Here is an 18,235-nt window from a genome sequence, read left to right as displayed (position 1 = left end):
CTCATAGAAAGGGTTTTTGAACGGTATAAATTTTAAAAGAGTTTCCGTGAACTTTCTGAGAATCTCTAAATATTTTACAAAAGCCAGGCGTTGCTCCATCCTTCCTTCCAATCACCCAGCAGTTAAAACGTCAGAAGATTATTATTGTTATAGGGAAGAGAAGCAATAATATAAAGAGCCTTTGGCAGTGCTACCTTCTCAGCTAAGAATCCCTTGCTAAGTTTTCCTTAAGAAAATAAAATGCATGGAATTCAAGTCTACATTAATTAACTTAAAAATTAAAATAAAGAAAAAATGCAAATATTCCATTAAGAGAACTGTGCAAGTCAGATAGTCAAACAACGTGTAATTATGTTTGGGTAATACTGCTTTAATCCTCAGAACATCCAGGAGGTAGCAGGATCAGAAGCACAATCCTAAAGCTCAACAAATATAAGCTATTATACATAACGCAAAGTACATATTGGGATTCACGCCATTTGGCATTTCATTAGTTCAGATTAGCTATTAACAGAATCTTAGTGTCCACAGAGATTTGACATCGATACTTTAAAACCTTCTAGAGTAGATAAAAGGCTTTAAAAAAAAAAGCAGAGAACTACAAAATCTCGTCTCTAGATGAAGATTAAACATAAAAGCTGAACATCCTTGAGGAATATGCTTCAGGGTTTGGCAATATCCTGTGAGCATTATGTGATACACAGTAGTAATAAATACCACCAGGACCAGCAATTCTATCATACAGCTGAGGAGTAACTACGTTGACTGATAGATATTTTGGCAATACTTTAAAGTTCAGATTCATATGATATCCAAAACATTTGTCATTTTTGCCTATTACTCTGCTGGAATCATTACTGGTAAGCAGTCCACTGGCTCAGAGAGCTGGTTGGGCTGATGTTACCAGTGACACCAATCCTAGCAACCCGCTTTGCAAGGTGTCAGCAATCACTTATGGGGAAAGCAGCCAAGAATCAGCCCCCAGGGTTTCTCCCGTCCCTAAGGTTGAAGGCTCTCTAACCATGGCTAGCTAGCTCACGGAGACTGTAATGGCACTATCTGCAGCCTGCTTCGAGCACAGCACATGTGAATAGGTGACTCTTGGTATGCGTTGTCCACGGTGCAGGTCTTTGTTCTATTCAGGCAACTTGCTGCTCTGTTCTGTCCTCTGAATGAACTGCTCTCCCCTTGAAAATGATGTTTTAGGAGTTTTAATGATTTGAGTATTCTTTGTTTTTTTAAGTGGTCCATGAAACAGGAATAAAATCCCCATGAGCACCTGAGAATCAGTCCTGCACTTCAGTGGCATTATATCCCTGTATCCAGCAGGGATCTGTGCTAATTAAAAAGATTCTACATGGTTGTGTTTGTGCAGCTACCTTGCATCCTCAGCAGCAAGATTGCTGCTGCAAACACTTCACATCCAAATGGGACATTTCCAATCAGGCCAGGAAACTAACCTGTCCTCATTTTTTTTGTAACCTCTCTTGGATATCAAAAAACAACAAAAACCCCCCATAGATTATCATCTCCTTCGAAACTCAGGCTGCAAGAGGGCCAATCAGGGCTGTAATAAACTGGGGATATTTCCAGCCTTAGGCAATTTTCATAGCAGGAGATCACATCGAGAGGGGGGCTTTAAAGAGCTGCTGTTGCCTCCGGGGAAAACACTTCATAAACAAACTGCAGCGTTTAGGCAGCACTTGGGTTGAGCTTTTTCCCCTCCCATCATTGGCATGGAAAAAAAACATCCAGGCTCCTGACTGCTCAGGAAATTTCTTCTGCTTCTGTGGTTCCACCATTTCCCATGTGTGTTACCACAACAATCTTACATGGCAACTAATTGTGACAACTTGGACTGAGGGCTTCAGGTTCAGGTGTGTGAATGAGTGTGTGTGTGTGTGTACGTCAGGAAACAGGAGCAGAGCAATTCCAAGGCAGCAAATATCCTTACGTCAAATAGGCAGATATAGGAGCTATGAGGTTGATGCATCATTTTCCAATTGCCTGAGTGGATCTTTTGAAGGTTTCATACGCTCTTTAGCTAGCAGGAAGGACAAACTTTACTGACCTTTTCCAGACCATCTTCTTTGAGGCTGATGATGTCCAAGTCAAAATCTGTCCTTAATCCACTGGTTTTGTTGAAGACAATACGCCCAGTTAATCCTTCCCATTGGGCCTGTGGAAGGGAGAGAAGTCCGCACAGCAGTTACTCGGCTTCATAAATCATCGTTTGCTACAGCTGTACAGTGCTTCATTTTAATTACTCCTTACACTGATACTCTCTCCCCGACTAGCATGATTAATTAATAATCACCTCCATCATTGCTCACGCTGCAGCACGGGCTGGCGCATTCCATAAATTCTATTATATTCCTTGCCCTGATTTACATTTGCACCTTTTGTGTACAACATCGATCTCAGGACGTGTCCCTGGCATGCTGGGTCGGTGCAAAACTAGCTGTTTCTGCTCGTGTCTTTGCAGCTCTGATAATGTCTGGGGGGGGGGCATCTTTCAGCGTAGGACAACGCCACTCAAACACAAACAAATCCCCCTCACCTGCCTCTGTGCCGAGGTAGTCCAATGTTTATTTACCCTTTGCAAGTTGCTTTGGAGTTGAAAAGTGCTAAGTATTTTCACCTCTGTTTTTCAGATGGGGAAAGCGAAGCACAAAGAGGTGAAGACCTGCTCAGTGCTTGGAAGTTTGGGGCTGAATGCTCAGAAGGAGCTGGGCACCTAAGTTCCAGGGCTGGGGCCACTGCGATGCATAAAACTCCAGCTGAAACCAGGCAGGCATCTCAAAGCGCTCCATGCTTCAGTTTTTGCAGTAAAAATTCCAGAAGCACGTCTCTCCCTTCAAGGGTTGCTTGGGCCAGAGAACAGCTGCAGAGCCTGGCGGTTTCAGCACTCGCCCAGCACAGGGAGATCCAGGATCCAGTCTCCCTGCTTCAATAGCTCATTATTTATCCACAGTGCAACATCTTCAACAGGAGAGACTGCAGGACTCCCCCATCAGAATATCCCACAGCTCTCACCTGAAAGGAGGCAGATCCCTGCTCAAATCTTTCTCCCCCTTCAGATGGGGGAGGTAGGCCTTGAACAGGGCCCAGGGATCTCCCTTCTCCCAGGTGAGTGCCCTAACCACCGGGTTGACTGTTATGAGGGAGGTTGCTGTCCTTCTCCCCGCTTGTCCTGGGCTTCATGCTAAAATGGCATTGGGACCCTAACTCCAAAGCAGTGTCCTGGCTGAGAATCGCAAGCAGAGCTAGCATTCCCTGCCACCTGGACAGGCCCTGATCTGGGAGAGAGGTGGCACTTCGCACCCCTCTCCCACTGGCTGGCTTCAGCTTAGCCTGCTGGCTTTTGTGAATCTCAGTTTCGGTGCCTAGCTCTGCCCAATCATTGTATAAAAACAACGAGGAGTCCGGTGGCACCTTAAAGACGAACAGATTTATTTGGGTATAAACTTTCATGGGTAAAAACCTCACTTCTTCAGATGAATGAAGTGAAAATGACAGAAGTGTTCCCCAGGCCTCAGTGACTAGTCCAGGGTGGAAATTAGACCTAGGGTGACCAGATGTCCTGATTTTATAGGGACAGTCCCGAGTTTTGGGTCTCTCTCTTATATAGGCTCCTATTACCCACCACCCCGTCCCGATTTTTCACATTTGCTGCCTGGTCACCCTAATTAGACCTCAGTTGCTCCTGGCTTCCAGTCCTGTGCTCAGACCATTTTAACATGTTTTTCTCTGAGACCTGCTGACGGTGGCACCAGCCAAATGAATCATTCAATAACACCATTACAAAACCCAACAGCAACAAAACCCTCCCGCTGCTTCCCACAAACTGCTTATTTCTTCTTTTAAAAAAGAAACATAAATAACTTTTCAGATTCTTTGACCTTGGGAGGTCAGTCTCTGAACTTCTCGGCCCCAGTTCTTAAGTCCATCCCTGTTCAGCAAAGCATGTGAGCACATGCTTAAGAGTTTGAACTGGCCCCATGGGCACGCAGATCTCTTGAACTGCAGCCCCATTCTGGGGTGGAGGAATAGCCCGGCATGGTGGGGAAGGGAGATCTGCAAACGGATCTGGAGCCAATCCCACTTTGATGAAAAGTGCAATTATATTGGCACTGCCATTCTGTCTCAGAGCGACTCTCCTGGTATTTTAATAAACAGCAGCGCAGAAATGAACCTCCCTGGTTTTAGGGGCAAGAGAGGTCTGAAGAATGGCTGGTGCTTCTGTAGGCTAAGTGGTGATTAATGTCACCACAGTGTGCAGTGCTGGCCCTGGAACGTCTAAGGACACAAGGGGCAATTTTTCTGCTGTTTCTTGTGACATTTCCCTGAATGCAGGACACCCGGATACCATCCTCCCATACACACCAAGTGAAGTATGCTTGCCACGCTCTGAACTTTAGGCTGGTATTTCCCTGTTCCCTTTCCGAAATGCCAGACTGGTAGCGTGCTTTACTGGGTTGACTCATTCCACTCGCGGAGTTCGTCTGCAGCCTGCTATTCTCTAACAAGTGTATCTCCCTGGGGGAGATGAGCCAGAAATATCCCCTTATGATGAAAGTGGCACAAGCTGGGAGGATGACTGGCAGACTTCCCAGATTAACCCCCTTCCACTCTCCCCTGGGATACGTACGCCTGGTTAATTCCTGAAGGAAGGCTGCCCCCCACCTCACAGGCCTATTGCCCTGGGTGCTCGGGACACTGCACTCAGTCTGCCAAATTAAGCATGCAGGTGGGAACTACAGCTGGGAAGTTCTCCAGGACCCAGTGACCACACACAGTGTTTGAAGTACTGAGTCGGAAACAAACATAGATGTGTATTGAGAGCGTCACCTTCTCGCTGGAGCTCTAACTCTCCTGCTTAGCCCACCGCAGGCAGTTGACAGAGCTGGCAGAGCAGGGAGACGTCACATTAATGCAATGGCACAAGGGAAACGGAGCGCAGGTGGGGCAGCTAGAGCCAAGAAGAGCTCCCCTCCTTTCCCTGGCAGCCGTAGGCAGCGTTCCCCCACATCTCCCTCTCTTCCTCAGTCTGTTTTACCCCTGAGCCCAGAGACACGTCTCCCTTTGATGAGACATAGCACCTGCCTGTCGCCCATGAGGGTCTGTCTCCCCTTTGCTTTCTCATTTCCAAAATAAACATGGACAAGGAAGGGTCAGCTCAGCCGCTTTCCCCACCTCCCCCCCCCAGAGCGATGACCAGGTTCTCCTGCCCTCTGCAGAGCAGGTTGTTCTGAAGCTCATTTGCATTAAATCTCTCGTTGGTGCTGGCTCCAGGATGCCCTGTGCTTGGGAGGCCCCCCCATTTCTGGACCCTTAGAGGAGGTCCAGTGTGGTGGCACTGAGAAAGGAGGCCAAGGGAATATTGGCTTCACCTCCCTCTGCTTCGCCCATTGGCAGGTCAAGCTCCAGGCATCAGCGCAGCAAGCAGGTGCTTCGGGTGGCCAACGGAAAGGGGCGGCATGTCCTGCTCTTTGGCGGCAATTCGGCAGCGGCTCCCTTGGTCCCTCTCGGAGGGAAGGACCTGCCACTGAATTGCCGCCGAAGAATGAAGGGACGGCGGTAGAGTTGCCACCAAAGTGCCGCCGATCGCGGCTTTTTGTTTTGTTTTGGTTTTGGGGAGGCAAAAACGCTGGAGCCGGCCCTGCCCATTGGTCCTGGCTTCCTGCTCCGCTACGAGACTCTGGTAGGTGATAGCAGCCTGCTAGCCAACGAGGCGACCTGCCTGGCTTCCTCTGTTACTTCAGCAGGATGTTGAGCTGCCCAGTCTCATCCCCGTGTCCTGTTCGGCTGCTGCTGCAGTGAGAGGAGCCCAAACCACCCCACAGCCATTCTCAGGGCGACAGTTCCCACACAGGACGGGATGCCCTTGACAGGTGACAACAAGCCAGGCTGTGCCCCAGGCGAATCACAGCTCTGAAAAAATCCTGTTGAAGACAAGGCCTCAGTGTGTGTTTGCTGGTGTGACATGAACAAACATTGGCACAATTCTCTCCGTGAGGAACACGGGGCTAAGGAGCCTGGTCTCTGCAGTGGGACATCCCTCTGCATTTGCTGTTTTGTCCTTTCCGGCACTCAGAGAGCACAGTTATTATGTGTTTTGGCTGCAGTGGAGGAAGCTTATCCCTGCAAGTAGCTGACAGAGTGCCAGTAAGAGGAACAACAGGCAGCCACTGGAGTGGAGGGCTCAGAGTAATTTGCAAAAGGAGGCAACAAATGAAATTATTCAACAGTCTCTTCTGGCAGCCGGCAGGAGCAGCTCCTTGCAGAAGAGAACAAACAGAGAGAGAGAAGAGAAGATTTTCAGAGCCTGCAAACTGGCAGTTCAATGTCCCAGTAAAACGGGGATAATCTTTCCTTTCTCCCATCCTTGGTCTGTCTTGTCTACTTAGATTGTAAATGCTTCAGGGCAGGGACTTTCTCCCACTCTGTGTGTGTACAGGCCCTAGCACAGGGGGACCCTGATGGGCCCGTAGGCAATACCACAATACAAAAAAGAAATTAACAATAATGATCTTTTAATTGACTTTTCTGCCACAGAAAGAAGAGAATTTAGTTTAACCATTGCAAAGCTTTGGAAAAAAAGAGAGAATTTCTTCCATGGCTGCAGTAATAGCATAAAATACTGAGGCCTGATTATACTACTCCCATGTTAAAAGGTGCAGCCAGAGCAGTGTAAAGAGGCCTTTGTGTAAATGAGACTCCAGCCCTTAATCCCAAAGCAATCCCAAAGAGTGTTTGCACCTATCTAATGGCAGGCCCACAGCGTGCCCTTGGCACAGCACTAGGGAACTGCCGCTCACCCCTCACTCTTCGTTAAGTGTTTTCAGGCTAGGATGGTCTCCCAGGGAGGTGAGCTACATTACGCAGGCAGGAGCCGAAACACAGCAAGTAAGCAGAAGACAGGCCTGGTAAGAAAGTAGCACCCTGAAACGTGCCCTGCATGGCTGCTCTCCTGGCCACGTCTCGTTCCAGCCTCCCTGCAGTGCTGTGATTTGGTAAGCTTGCTGCTCGCAATCACCAGTGTTCCGCTGCCGTTTGCATGCGTGGGCTGAACCCAGGGAATTTATAATTACACAAAACAGAGTAAATGAAGTTCACTTCACTTTTTGGACTCCCATCTTACTAAATCCACTGCTCTGCCAAAACTGGGCAATCAGCACACGGGCAGAGATACAAGACACTGCCAGTTTTGCCTGTGTCAAGTGCTTTTTGTGGACACCAACCAACAGTTTCTGCAAAAGGCAGACAGCTCTCGCTCTGCTAGGAGACTGCCTTGTAAGAAGAGCAGCCCAGAGCAGGCACAGGTGAGCGTCTGTAACAGCACTGGAGATTTTAGGTCATTTCTCATGTCTTGCTGTGACCCCATGGAAACTATTTTGAGGACGTAAGTGAGATGTAAGTGGTGCATAAGCCTCGTGCAAGCCTTTTGCACAGGGGTGAAGATCAACCACCTGCAAAGAGTGTAAACCACTGAGAGTTGCAATTCTTGTTAAATATTGGTTTTTAGATCAACAAATGCACTTTTACAATTGACTACTGACAGGCCCCTGTCCAGGCCTGGACTCTCATTCACAGACACACTTGGGGTAATGCTCTAAAATGCCTCCTGTAAAAATATTCCAGTGCACCCAAGAGCTCTGGCTGTGCTCCTGGTTAGGAGTGGAGTTTTCACACACTGACCAGCTGCATCAGCGATTTTTTTTATACCAGGTCTCAACATGCACAGATCAAAGCAGCCCACCTCTAGCCCCCTGACGGATGAGGCACCAGGCATCTCCAGCTTCAGAGGGGGCTGACAATGTGTGTGGGGACATTCAAACAGTGACAGCAGTGGCTGGAGACAAGACAGGCAAAGTGTACAAGCGCAGGGTCACACCCGAGCTAGGAATAGAAGTTCCCAGTCCAGGATCCTATCTACTGGACCATTGTGAGTGGTCAGGTTTAGCCCTGCTGTCTCTCCACCAGAGTGAGGGGTGTTTCACCAGGATTCAGGTTAGCCCAGCAATCTCAAGACTCTGGTTATTGGCCTTTATCAGATGAGAGCTGCACAATCTGTTCTATCACCACATTTACTTTCAAGCGCATCTTATTTGGTCTCAAAGGGGCCATACAAACAATCTGATTCCTGGGTCCTTGCTCCCATCCATCTCTGCAAGGGTTGTCTGTAGTGCTCGTAAGTGTGTTGTCTAGCCACCGTGCAGCTCCTAATTCTGGGCTCTGAACAGCTGCTCCCCACCCACACGTTGCCAATGGAAGGTTTGCATCAATAGGAAAGAAGCTTTTACCTCTTTTATGAAATTCATAAAGCGGCCCCCGAACCTCCAGGCTTTGTGTCGATGGCACTGCAGGGAATTAACAGTCATCTGTGGGGCTCGCTGGTAGCACACTGAGACGATGTGAACTGCGTCATACAACAGGGCAGCATCTGTCTAAAATAAAGGGGAACAGCATTTGGGTTGATAACAGTTCCAAAGCAAAAAGGCACTAATGCAGCAGAGTGATTTGGTGCCAGGTTCATTTGGAAAACACATGATCCATCTCATGCAAAGCTGCAGAAGCTTCTCTGAATTCTCCCCTGGTCACCTCTGTCTTCTCACTTGCATCCTGACATCTTTCCTCCCTGGCGTCTGAAACACAATTGCACACGGCTCCCCTGAGGGCAGGGCTTTCTGCACTGAGGGGTTGCATCCTGCCAGTGGATCAGCCCGATACTGCTGATCGGTTTGGGAGCTGCAGGCCAGGCAGCCTCCAGCACACGCACAGCTGCCAGCAGCAGAGGGCTCTGAACGTTTATGAGGAAGGCCTGGGTGCAACGGTTTCAGTGGAGAGCAGATTGATGGGACAGTTGGCACCACTGGTAAAACGGGGGGAGGAGGGTGCTGGATAAATAAAAACCAAAGCCCAAGGCAAGAACCAGCTGACCACTGCAAGGACACCTACAGTCACACTGACTCCTGGCTAATTGAGGGATCTAATTGTTCAGCTCTAGATGAGTGTAATCAAAGGCCTCATATCCGGCTCCCATTGAAGTCAACTGTAAAACTCCCATGAACTGAAAGGGAACAGAGCAGAGCCGTATTCGCTACATCATTACAATGGTGCTCAACGAACTTCTAGAGAGTCGTAGGTTTCAAGGTCAGATCACCTAGTCTGACCTCCTGTATAACTCAGGCCATGGGAAACCTTGCTCCATGATTCCTTCGTGAAGCCCATAATGTCTGTTTGAGCTATAGCGTATCTTGAAAAAAACCCACACTGTAACCAGACAAGCAGGTCCTCAACTCCTCTCTGAGGGGTAGATTTGGAACAGCCCATTTTTTATCCAAAGAAGAGCTGATCTAAAACAAGTAATGTTTCATGACTCTGTGCGGAGGGAGGGTCAGAGAAGGGAGGAGATTTTTTCATTTGGAATTATTCCTGAATTATTTCTGGATTTGGGTAAAAAGTTTCTGGATAACATTTTTTGTTTTGAAATTTTTCATTTCAGTTTGGTGGGGGAAAATCCGACTCCACGTTTTTATGTTTTTGTTTCAAAATTGTGGACGAAAACCCACCTCCTCACACCTTTTTATTCTTTCCTCCACCGGGGTTAAAAAACCCACAGTAATAATAACTGGTTGTAAAGGGAATTTCCCCCCTAATTTAAAAACTAAAAAAGTTGTCAAAAATTAAAAACTTTGGTTTAAAATCATTTTTTGTGAAACCTCTTAAAAAAGGGCAGAAAAAATTTCAACCACTCCTAACCCTAACAGGCTTTCCCATCAGGACAGAAAATATGTCTTCTCAGGCTGAAATTTCAGACTTCAACAGAACTTTGAAATAGCTACAGCTACAGTACAGCAAATAGGTTTGCTTTTGGGGCAGAACTTGTGGCTTTGTTGTTCTTTTCATTTTCTAAATGGGTAAATATGTACACAACAAAGAAATTCTTCAGAACAGGAGGTTTTTGCCAATATGTGTTAGGTTACATTAAAAGGCCATAGTCATCTCTGTAAATCACAGACTACGAGAATGCCATCTCTATACATATGTCTTTTTTAGGTATCTCAACTGCATCTGCCACTGTACTGTCTACATGTCATTTTATAGATGGGAAAAATGAGGAACAGAAAAGTTAAGTGATCAAGGTCATGCAGCAAGTCAAGTGCAGAACTCTGTTCTCCCGACTCTTAGTCACTGTTGGAACCATTAAACACCACAGAGAAGTCAGAGCTGCCCTCATGAGAAAACAAAAGCAAAGGCGAGGAATTGGACTCTGAGTAAAAAAATTCCCCCACAACCCTGGTAGTTTTTCTTGGGCACTGGTACTGTGAAATCTTCACCCAGGTGGCAATGCTTGACAGTCCTCCTTCCATGAAATATCCATGATGACACTGGGAAATTTCAGGCAGTGGGGGCCGGGGCTATTGCTGTACAATGTGACAGCGAGTGGGGGGGTATGGGGTGTGGTTTGGAATAGCTTTGCGACACTGCACCCCACCTCCAGATACTGACAAAGTGCCGTTTTTTTCCACTTCTAAAAGAGGGATAGGGGAAAATCCCACTAGTGAAAAACACATTCCTCGCTGGTTCCACAAAAGTGGATGCCAAAGACCCAAGAATAGTAGCTGCAGTTGTAAAAAATCAAACAATATGGCAAAATACAGAGCAAATATCTAACAGTAGAGAAAATGCTCTGTCCCAGCTTGGCAATCACTCCCATGACCTTATTCCTCCCATGCGTGAAGAGCAGGAGCCTGGCCTACATCCTGCTGGCATAACTTTGCAGCGCTAAGGGACGGGATACTGGGACACATTTAAGCACACAGACGGCGTGTAATTATTATTTGTTTTACAGTGGCGTGTACGGGCAGCAGTTGAGAATCCATTGTGTTAGACACTCTACAGACACATAGGGAGAGACAGGCCCTATCTCCAAGAGCTAAACAGACAAGAGAGGCATAGGGCAGGAGAGAAACATAGCCACAGATCAGGAAAGAAAGTTGGCCAAGGTCCCACTGTAGATCCCTGGCAGAGCTGGGAAGAAAGCTGGTGCCCTCCCCACTAGGCCAGGCTGCCTTTCTGTTCTATTGCACTGTGCTGGAATACTGGAGAGGAGTAGGAGACAGCACAATGTTCTACCCCGAGCGGGCAGAGTGAGTTCACAGATACCTACAGCTAATGTGCATTAGCCAGGAATTCTCATGTGGAACCCTCTTGGGCAGTCCAGTCCACAAACCACACTAGCATGGAGAGCGCAGTGTAAGCTAACCAAAAGGTCACCAGTGGTAAAGAACCTACGTTCCAAGAAAGGATTAAGGGATCTTGGCTTTGTTCTCATAGGAGAGGAGTGAGCCTCCAGGTGCCGTGGTAGAGGTTCCCAAAATTAGAAAGGCAGAGCCAGGGTGGCTGGGGATAAACTCCCCACAAAGGTGAGGGGTGTTTCGAAAGCAAAGGGCCGGAACGGGGGGTTCAGTGCTAGCCTCGGATTTTGCAGTCATGGTTTTCCACCTGCAAATAGTGCCTGTACTCAGAGTTTCATGCCTCTTATGGGTTATACCCACAAATCCAGGGCTGGGAGTTCAGCATCCGAACGCTACCCCATGTACCTCTGATGATGCAAATTCAGTGAGAAAATTAAGGCATAGCTGAAAGTCAGCCCCACCATCCAAACTGTATTTGGGAGTATAAGGAAGTCAGGCAGCACGCAGCCTTTAATAAGCTACCAGAGAAGGGATTGAATATGAAAGACACCTGACTTAGCTGCTGGAGGAGAGGCTGGAAGGACATGATTCTGAAGCATGAAGGTCGGGTGAACAGCAATTCAGACAGGACTGGCTCGTTAAACTCATGGCCTCTGCGTGCTCCTAAAACAGCTTCTGTTCTTATCCACTATTGCAGAGACTCAGTGTGCATTTGAGCAAAGTGCAGCATGCCCCAGTATGCTCAGGTAGCTATGGAAGATAAAAGCAGCAAAGAATCCTGTGGTACCTTATAGACTAACAGACATTTTGGAGCATGAGCTTTCGTGGGTGAATACCCACTTCGTCAGATGCATGGAAGATAGTGTACCCATTGCATAATCTAAAGATTGTTTAAAACAAAGAGGAAGCTCTTAAATCCCCATGCTAGTATTCTGGGGGGTCATATTTGGTAGGGAGGAAGGACCCTAAAACCGGAGGTCAGAGAGCTTTGTGACCTTGTTATGGAGAAGAGGTGGTAAACAACCAAATCTTAGTGCCCACATAACTGAGGTCTTGTCATGCATTCAGTGCAATAGTCTCTCCCCGGGGTCATGCAAAGCTAGGGGTACGTGCCGCATATAGAAATAAAATAATTTAGAAGATATTTTGGGAGAAGTGTTGGAAGAAGGGGAAAGACTCAAAAAAAAGTCAGCAAAGAAATACAGGAAACAGGGGGAGAGCCCGCTACAAGGAAAATTTCAGCTGCAAGAGAGAGACATTTTTCACTGGAGAGCAATTCCCAGAGTCTAAGACCAGAAGAGACAATTATGATCATGCAGGCTGAGCTCCTGCTTCACACAGGGAAGAGAACCAGAACCAGCAAACTCCTGGAATAGAGGGAATTATTTTTGCAGGGTCCTCTTTCAAATCTCACACATATGGAGACAGAGTAACATTACTCACAGTTGCCCTGTTTGCTTCCAGAGCTTGGGGTCCCCACTTCTAAAAGCCTGGCCCACTGTTTTGATGTTTGGCATTGACCAGAAGACATAAAAAGGGAGAGAATTCTCATGTGTGTCTGGGTCATTTCTCGGTTTAGTAAGTGCTAACGATGCAGGAGGTGGGGGAAGGGAGGGTTCCGATGTCTTGGGCAGAGATGTCTGATGTTAGAATGATGCTGCTCTTAGCTGCAGAGAGAAACTTTCAGCTCTGCTGGAAGGAGGCTTTCTAAAAAAATTATTTGAAAGCACACAGAATGCTGGTTCAGTCCTTGCTGGCAAGGAGAGAGGCTGGAAATCAGCCAGCGTGCGGGCAACACTGCAGAGTAGCATTTTATCATAATGCCCCATATGTGACAGGCAGAGCAGAAGATAAATAAGCCATATTGGGGCGGGGGAAGGTCACGCCAGTGCCTCTGGTTATTTCCAACTGTCTTGCTGCAATGGTACAAGTGCTGCTGCTGTCCTTATTTCTGCCAGCCGCCAGGCTGCGGGCTCCACTGTTGCCCCAGGTGCTTGGCTCCTGAGGTGCAGAGAGAGAGAGAAGTTTCTCACGAGGAGATGCGGCACTCTGGGGATGGGGCTAAGGAAGCAGACTCCTTATGGTCAGAAATTAAGGCCTGGTCCTAATACATCCTTCCCTCGAGTGTTGGGAAATCCTCCAAAGCAGCCACCAGACGTCTGATCTGACCTGGCCGACTACTTCTCTCTGACACCCTGAGCAGACATCAACAGGGCACTCCAGGGGGATTTCCCAAACTGCCTTTTTCTCACTGTCACTCCCCTTGAGGGCTCCAGATGCAGAAATCGGAGTCTCTCCCAGTTTTTCTCACCCCTCCTTGATGTACGTACTGAGTAATAAGACCCAAGCTATGAAATGAGCCATCTCTGGGCGTCCCTTGGAACACCGGAGCACTTCCTTTTCTGCTTGCCCGTCCCTAACGAGTAGCACCTTCCCGAAATGCACACTGTGAATAAGGCACCTTCTAATCCTTCTGGAGTCTTGGGGCCCCAGAGGAGTTGGAAGCCCAGAATGCGTCCAGTTGGGGGCATTGCTTGCTATGGACCAAAGGCAGAAGGACAATGGTGGAAGCCTCCACTCAGAAGTAACCCTCAGTGACAGGAGGGAGGCACTTCAAGGAGGAAAGGATGCTAATACACTGGTGAAAATTTGGGAGCCTTTTAGCCGGGGATCGTGGTAGGTGAGAAGAGGCAGGCCAGAAGGAAGCCAGGCAGCACTTATGCAGGGTGAGGCATCCTCCCAGTAGTAACTATTGGGAGCAGAGCTGCTACCAACAGCAGCAGCATTCCAGGGCTGCAGGGAACCCTAGCTCCCAACACAAGCGTGTCAACTCTGCTCCCATTCTCCACATCACTCGCTCCAAACTGCAGGCCTTATCCTGCCAGGTCCTGAGCTCCCAGTGAAGTCTGTGGAAGGCAGTGGTGCTTGCAAACCTCCCAGGAGGCATTCAGCATCTTGCAGGATTGTGTCCTGTGAAATATCACACCGCTGTCTTGAATCCAGTCTAACCCTCTGGTGAGTTCCATGCAAGAGCTTGTCACAGTGGCAGACGCGTCCCTGGTGAGGTGTCTCACATTGAACAGCATGCGCATTCCCAATTCCCAGTGCCTGTTCTCAGGAGCAGGGTGCTCATGGGCGGTCAGCCTTGCGGCACCTGCCTGCCCCAACCTAAAACACAACTTGTGCAGTGCAATGAGAAGAGAGTTCCCTCCTCAGCCTGGGTTTGTAGCACATGCATCAGGTACCTTTCCAGTTCAGCAAGCACTGTGCATCAGGCCAGCGCAGAGAAATCCAGGCGTGTTCCAACAAGGAATACAGTATCTATCTGATTAAAGAAACAGCTACCGTCCTCTGCCTCGCATTCCCAGCACACACTGTGTGAGGTTTACACTGCACCTAGTCGTGGTCACTGCATGGCCCAGCCACGCAACAGCCTGAACTAACAGCTTCTAATCAGTCTACATGCATCCAGATTTTGTGGAGGAGACATGACAGGGAGCTGCACCATTAAGACAAGTCAGATAGCTGCATGGAAGCTGCGCATGCTGGCCAACACAGAGGGACTGTAATAAGAGTGGTGTAGTACTGGGACTGAAGAGGTTAAACTATGGGAGCTTTGTTGTATTTAAAAGGCAATTATAAGAGAGGGCAACTAAGTACAGGAGGAAGGATCCCTGGGATGGGGTGTCTTGGGACAAGCTGGCTGAGATGTGTCCCAATGAATCTTTTATTGTATGTTTGTACAGCACCCGCTGGAGCCTCTGCATGCTAAAGAAAGGCAAAGAATTGCTGTTATTGACAAGAAATAATCACAATACCAATAAAACAATTACAGCTGGTCAAAATGTTTCCAAATGTCAGAATTAAAAACAAAAAAGGAACAACTTTCTCAACATTTCCACAGTTTTCTATAACTGGAGTGGCATTTGTGTCAGGGTAGAGACAACACACCCACATGCCAAAGGGATTTTAAAGTGACCGTCGTACCTTCATGACCCCATCGAGCAGGCCCGACTCCGCCCTGTGTGCAGCCTGCAGCCGCTCCATGGACCATTTCTCAGTGATGGCAGACACATGAGGGTTCTCCACGTTGAGGATCCGGAAGCCGGTCAGGTTCACTCCAGAGTAGCGGTATGGCTCCAGGTCTAGTGCATAAAGATCCTTAAAAGAGAGAAATCGATTTTAACATTTTGTGACTTCTTCTATTTGTCTCATTTCCTCTGTTTAATGTGGTGTCTTTGTACTAAGCTGGAGAGTTCAGGATTCACAGAAAGTAGGATACAAAGTGCTGCTGTACTGAATGCAGGGTATAGAGCTCCATCCATATCATATTATGATAGTACCAAACGGAATCAGGGCCCCATGGTGCTACATACATCTAGGAAAAGCCAATCTCCTTTCCAACACATCACAATCTAAACACACAAGACAAACAACGAAAAATAACAACAAAATGTTTTGTTCAACCCAAAATGAAATGTCCAGTTTTCAAGGTTTTTTTTTAAATCAAAAGATTAAATTGTTTTGAACTGAAAAATGTTGGTTTTTTTTTTTCAAAATATTGAAATGAAATGTTTCCTTTTTGTTATTTGGCAAATTCAATAAGATTTTGCAAAATGTTTTGGTTGACCTAAATTTGAATTATTCAGTGAAAAACATTGACTGAAAAATTTCATCCAACCCTCGCCCTGTTACCTGGTCACTACACCCTGCAGAATGAGGTCTTAAGATACATTGTTTCTGCATTTGAGTTTAATCCTATGAAAGTTCCCTAAGATTTTTCCTGGAGAATTTGCTTTGAGTGCTGAGTCCTGGATGGTACCTTGGATGACAGAATAACTCCAAATTTGGAATGTCAATTTGCAGATCACTATAGAAGAGGAGCTAAGATGAATTTCTTGACATTAGGACCAGTGTACACAGTCTGAAAATGAATGAGTGTGCCCTTTATACGATAGAAAGGGAGAGAGCCAGAGAAGCCAGGCAGTCTTAGCTCCAGTGGCAACCTGCCCAAAGCTGTCACTTGGCAGGCAGGGAGAGAGAGGGTATTTGCAGTCCTTTGTTAGCCCACTTCCTTAATGCATCTCTTGGCTCTGCCACATCTGAATATTAACTTCAGTACAGGGAGGTCTGGAGCTCAAACCTCAGAAACAAATCTGAATGGGTTTTGGATCTGAGACATGCCAGGCACACACCACAGCTGTTCAGCTCGGCAAAAAACAAGAACAGCTCACCCAAGGGGACTGGAAGCTGCCTGGATGATGAAGCTGAACAAGGTTTCCTGGGAGCTCACAAATGAGGGGATCGTGAACGAGTGCGGCAGAGAATGGCAATCAGAAGGGAGCTTCGGTCCTGGAATAATCTGCTTAACGAGTCACTTTAACTATATTTTATTTTGAACAGTTTCTGCAACTGTTATTGATTTTGTAATCCCAGATCATCCCATTCCTACCATCTCTCTGCTGATTCATTCTCTAAAACAGATGAGAAGCAATAAAAAAAGAAGTAGTTTGCATGCAATACATTCTCCTGGGCCAAATCCGAGGAAGTGCTGAGTTTCTGTTTTGACTTTTTGTTTCAAAAGGACATTGTTTAGAAATTAAACTAGATTAACTAAAAAACCCCACAAAACGTGATGAAAAACACCCCAAAATGAATTGTCCCAGTCATGGATTGTACAGTCCTTGGGGTTGGGACTTGTCTCTTTGTTCCTGTTGTACAGCACCTTGCACAACAGGGTCCTGGGACAGGGCTCAGGCTCCTGGTGCTACTGCAATACAAATCCATTGGCGTCCCTGCCGGATTCAATTTTACCCTGATACCGCCGCCTCAAAGTCAGTGTTTAACTACCACAGTGATGTGCCACACTGCTCAACCTGTCGGGAACCAGACCTGGGGTGAAATGTGAGTCGTGAAAAGGATCCCTGTTGGGAAGTTAAAATGCCGCGGGATTCCTTCCCTTATGGAAAATGACACTTTCTTTAGTACTGACTGCCCCAGGGCAGCTCGTCCCTGAGGGCTGCAGGGCTGAGGCCAGCCAACCCTGCCTACTGAAGAGGCACGCCTCGGTGGGGCCCAGGGCCTCCTTGCAGAGAGCAGTAGGGTGAAGCAGCACCCTGGGTCAGAGGAAGAGCTCGGTGTGTGGCCGACTAAACCAGGGCTGGGCATGAACTTTTGTGTTACAGGTATGGGGTTCCCTCTGGGGTCTCTCGGGGGATTGTTTGAACCATTTTGGTTATTAAGAACCATAAGGCTTGTTTGAATCATTTCTGTTACTAAACCGTCCCCAGGTGGGGGTGCTATTAGCCACAAGATTGACTGCACTGGAATTCTCAAAGGGCCTTCGAGAGAAGGCTAACGGGGGGCAGGGCACATGCAAATGACCCCTGACCTTGAGAGGAGTCAGCTACACTGATGTAAATATAGGGTGACCAGAGGTCCTGATTTTATAGGGACAGTCCTGATATTTGGGGCTTTGTCTTATATAGGCATCTATTACCCCCCCTGCCTGCCCTGATTTTTCACACTTGCTATCTGGTCGCCCTATGTAAATAGTCTTCAACAGTACAAGAGGACTCCCAAGTTGTGTGGAAGGCAGGGAACTTTGCAATCACAAGAGGCGAAGTCCCTAGCTCTGCGGAACATGTGCAAGGTGTGTTGATTTAGGTATTTACAAAACCCTACTAGATTAGATGAACAGTCTGGCTGCCCCCAACAGGCATTTGTTCTTTGTTCACTGTCAAAAACCCAAAGTGCAAACTGGGGATGATTTTGACACTAGGCTGGAATTTGGGAAGTATGTTCATCTCCATCCCAGTCAGTCATTCTCTGCTGTGTTATTTATGCGTACACACAGTATTCACATGCAATGCCCATTGCAGTATTTAGGGAAGATGGCAGTGTCTGCTCTATGTAAACTCCACGCACCTTGATCCCACCTAGCATAATATACCCCCTTCAGCTCTGGGACACAGCACGTCTGTGCCCAGCGGGTTTCCTCACCAAATCAAATGGAAGAGTTTGTCAAAGGA

At 47.4% G+C, this 18,235-nt stretch overlaps 1 protein-coding gene across 5 annotated transcripts in view; it reads right to left on the bottom strand.

The window, feature by feature from the left end:
- GRIK3 (glutamate ionotropic receptor kainate type subunit 3) overlaps positions 1–18,235 on the bottom strand; it is a 224,901-nt gene that overhangs the window by 76,421 nt on the left and 130,245 nt on the right. For all 5 annotated transcript variants that reach the window (XR_007770854.1, XM_050932089.1, XM_050932091.1 and 2 more), the window contains 3 exons: positions 15,192–15,365; positions 8,307–8,450; positions 2,072–2,179 (listed from right to left, as the gene is read on the bottom strand). Coding sequence is in view for 4 of the 5 variants with exons in the window: in XM_050932089.1 (XP_050788046.1) it covers positions 2,072–2,179; positions 8,307–8,450; positions 15,192–15,365 (426 nt within the window). In the remaining variant the exon portion in view is untranslated. The remainder of the gene's footprint in view (positions 1–2,071; positions 2,180–8,306; positions 8,451–15,191; positions 15,366–18,235) is intronic.

This window comes from Gopherus flavomarginatus, chromosome 22 (assembly GCF_025201925.1).
Source record: "Gopherus flavomarginatus isolate rGopFla2 chromosome 22, rGopFla2.mat.asm, whole genome shotgun sequence".
Classification (NCBI taxonomy): Eukaryota; Metazoa; Chordata; order Testudines; family Testudinidae; genus Gopherus; species Gopherus flavomarginatus.
The sequence above is the reverse complement of the archived record's forward strand: the minus strand, read 5'-3'. Positions and strand labels throughout refer to the sequence as shown.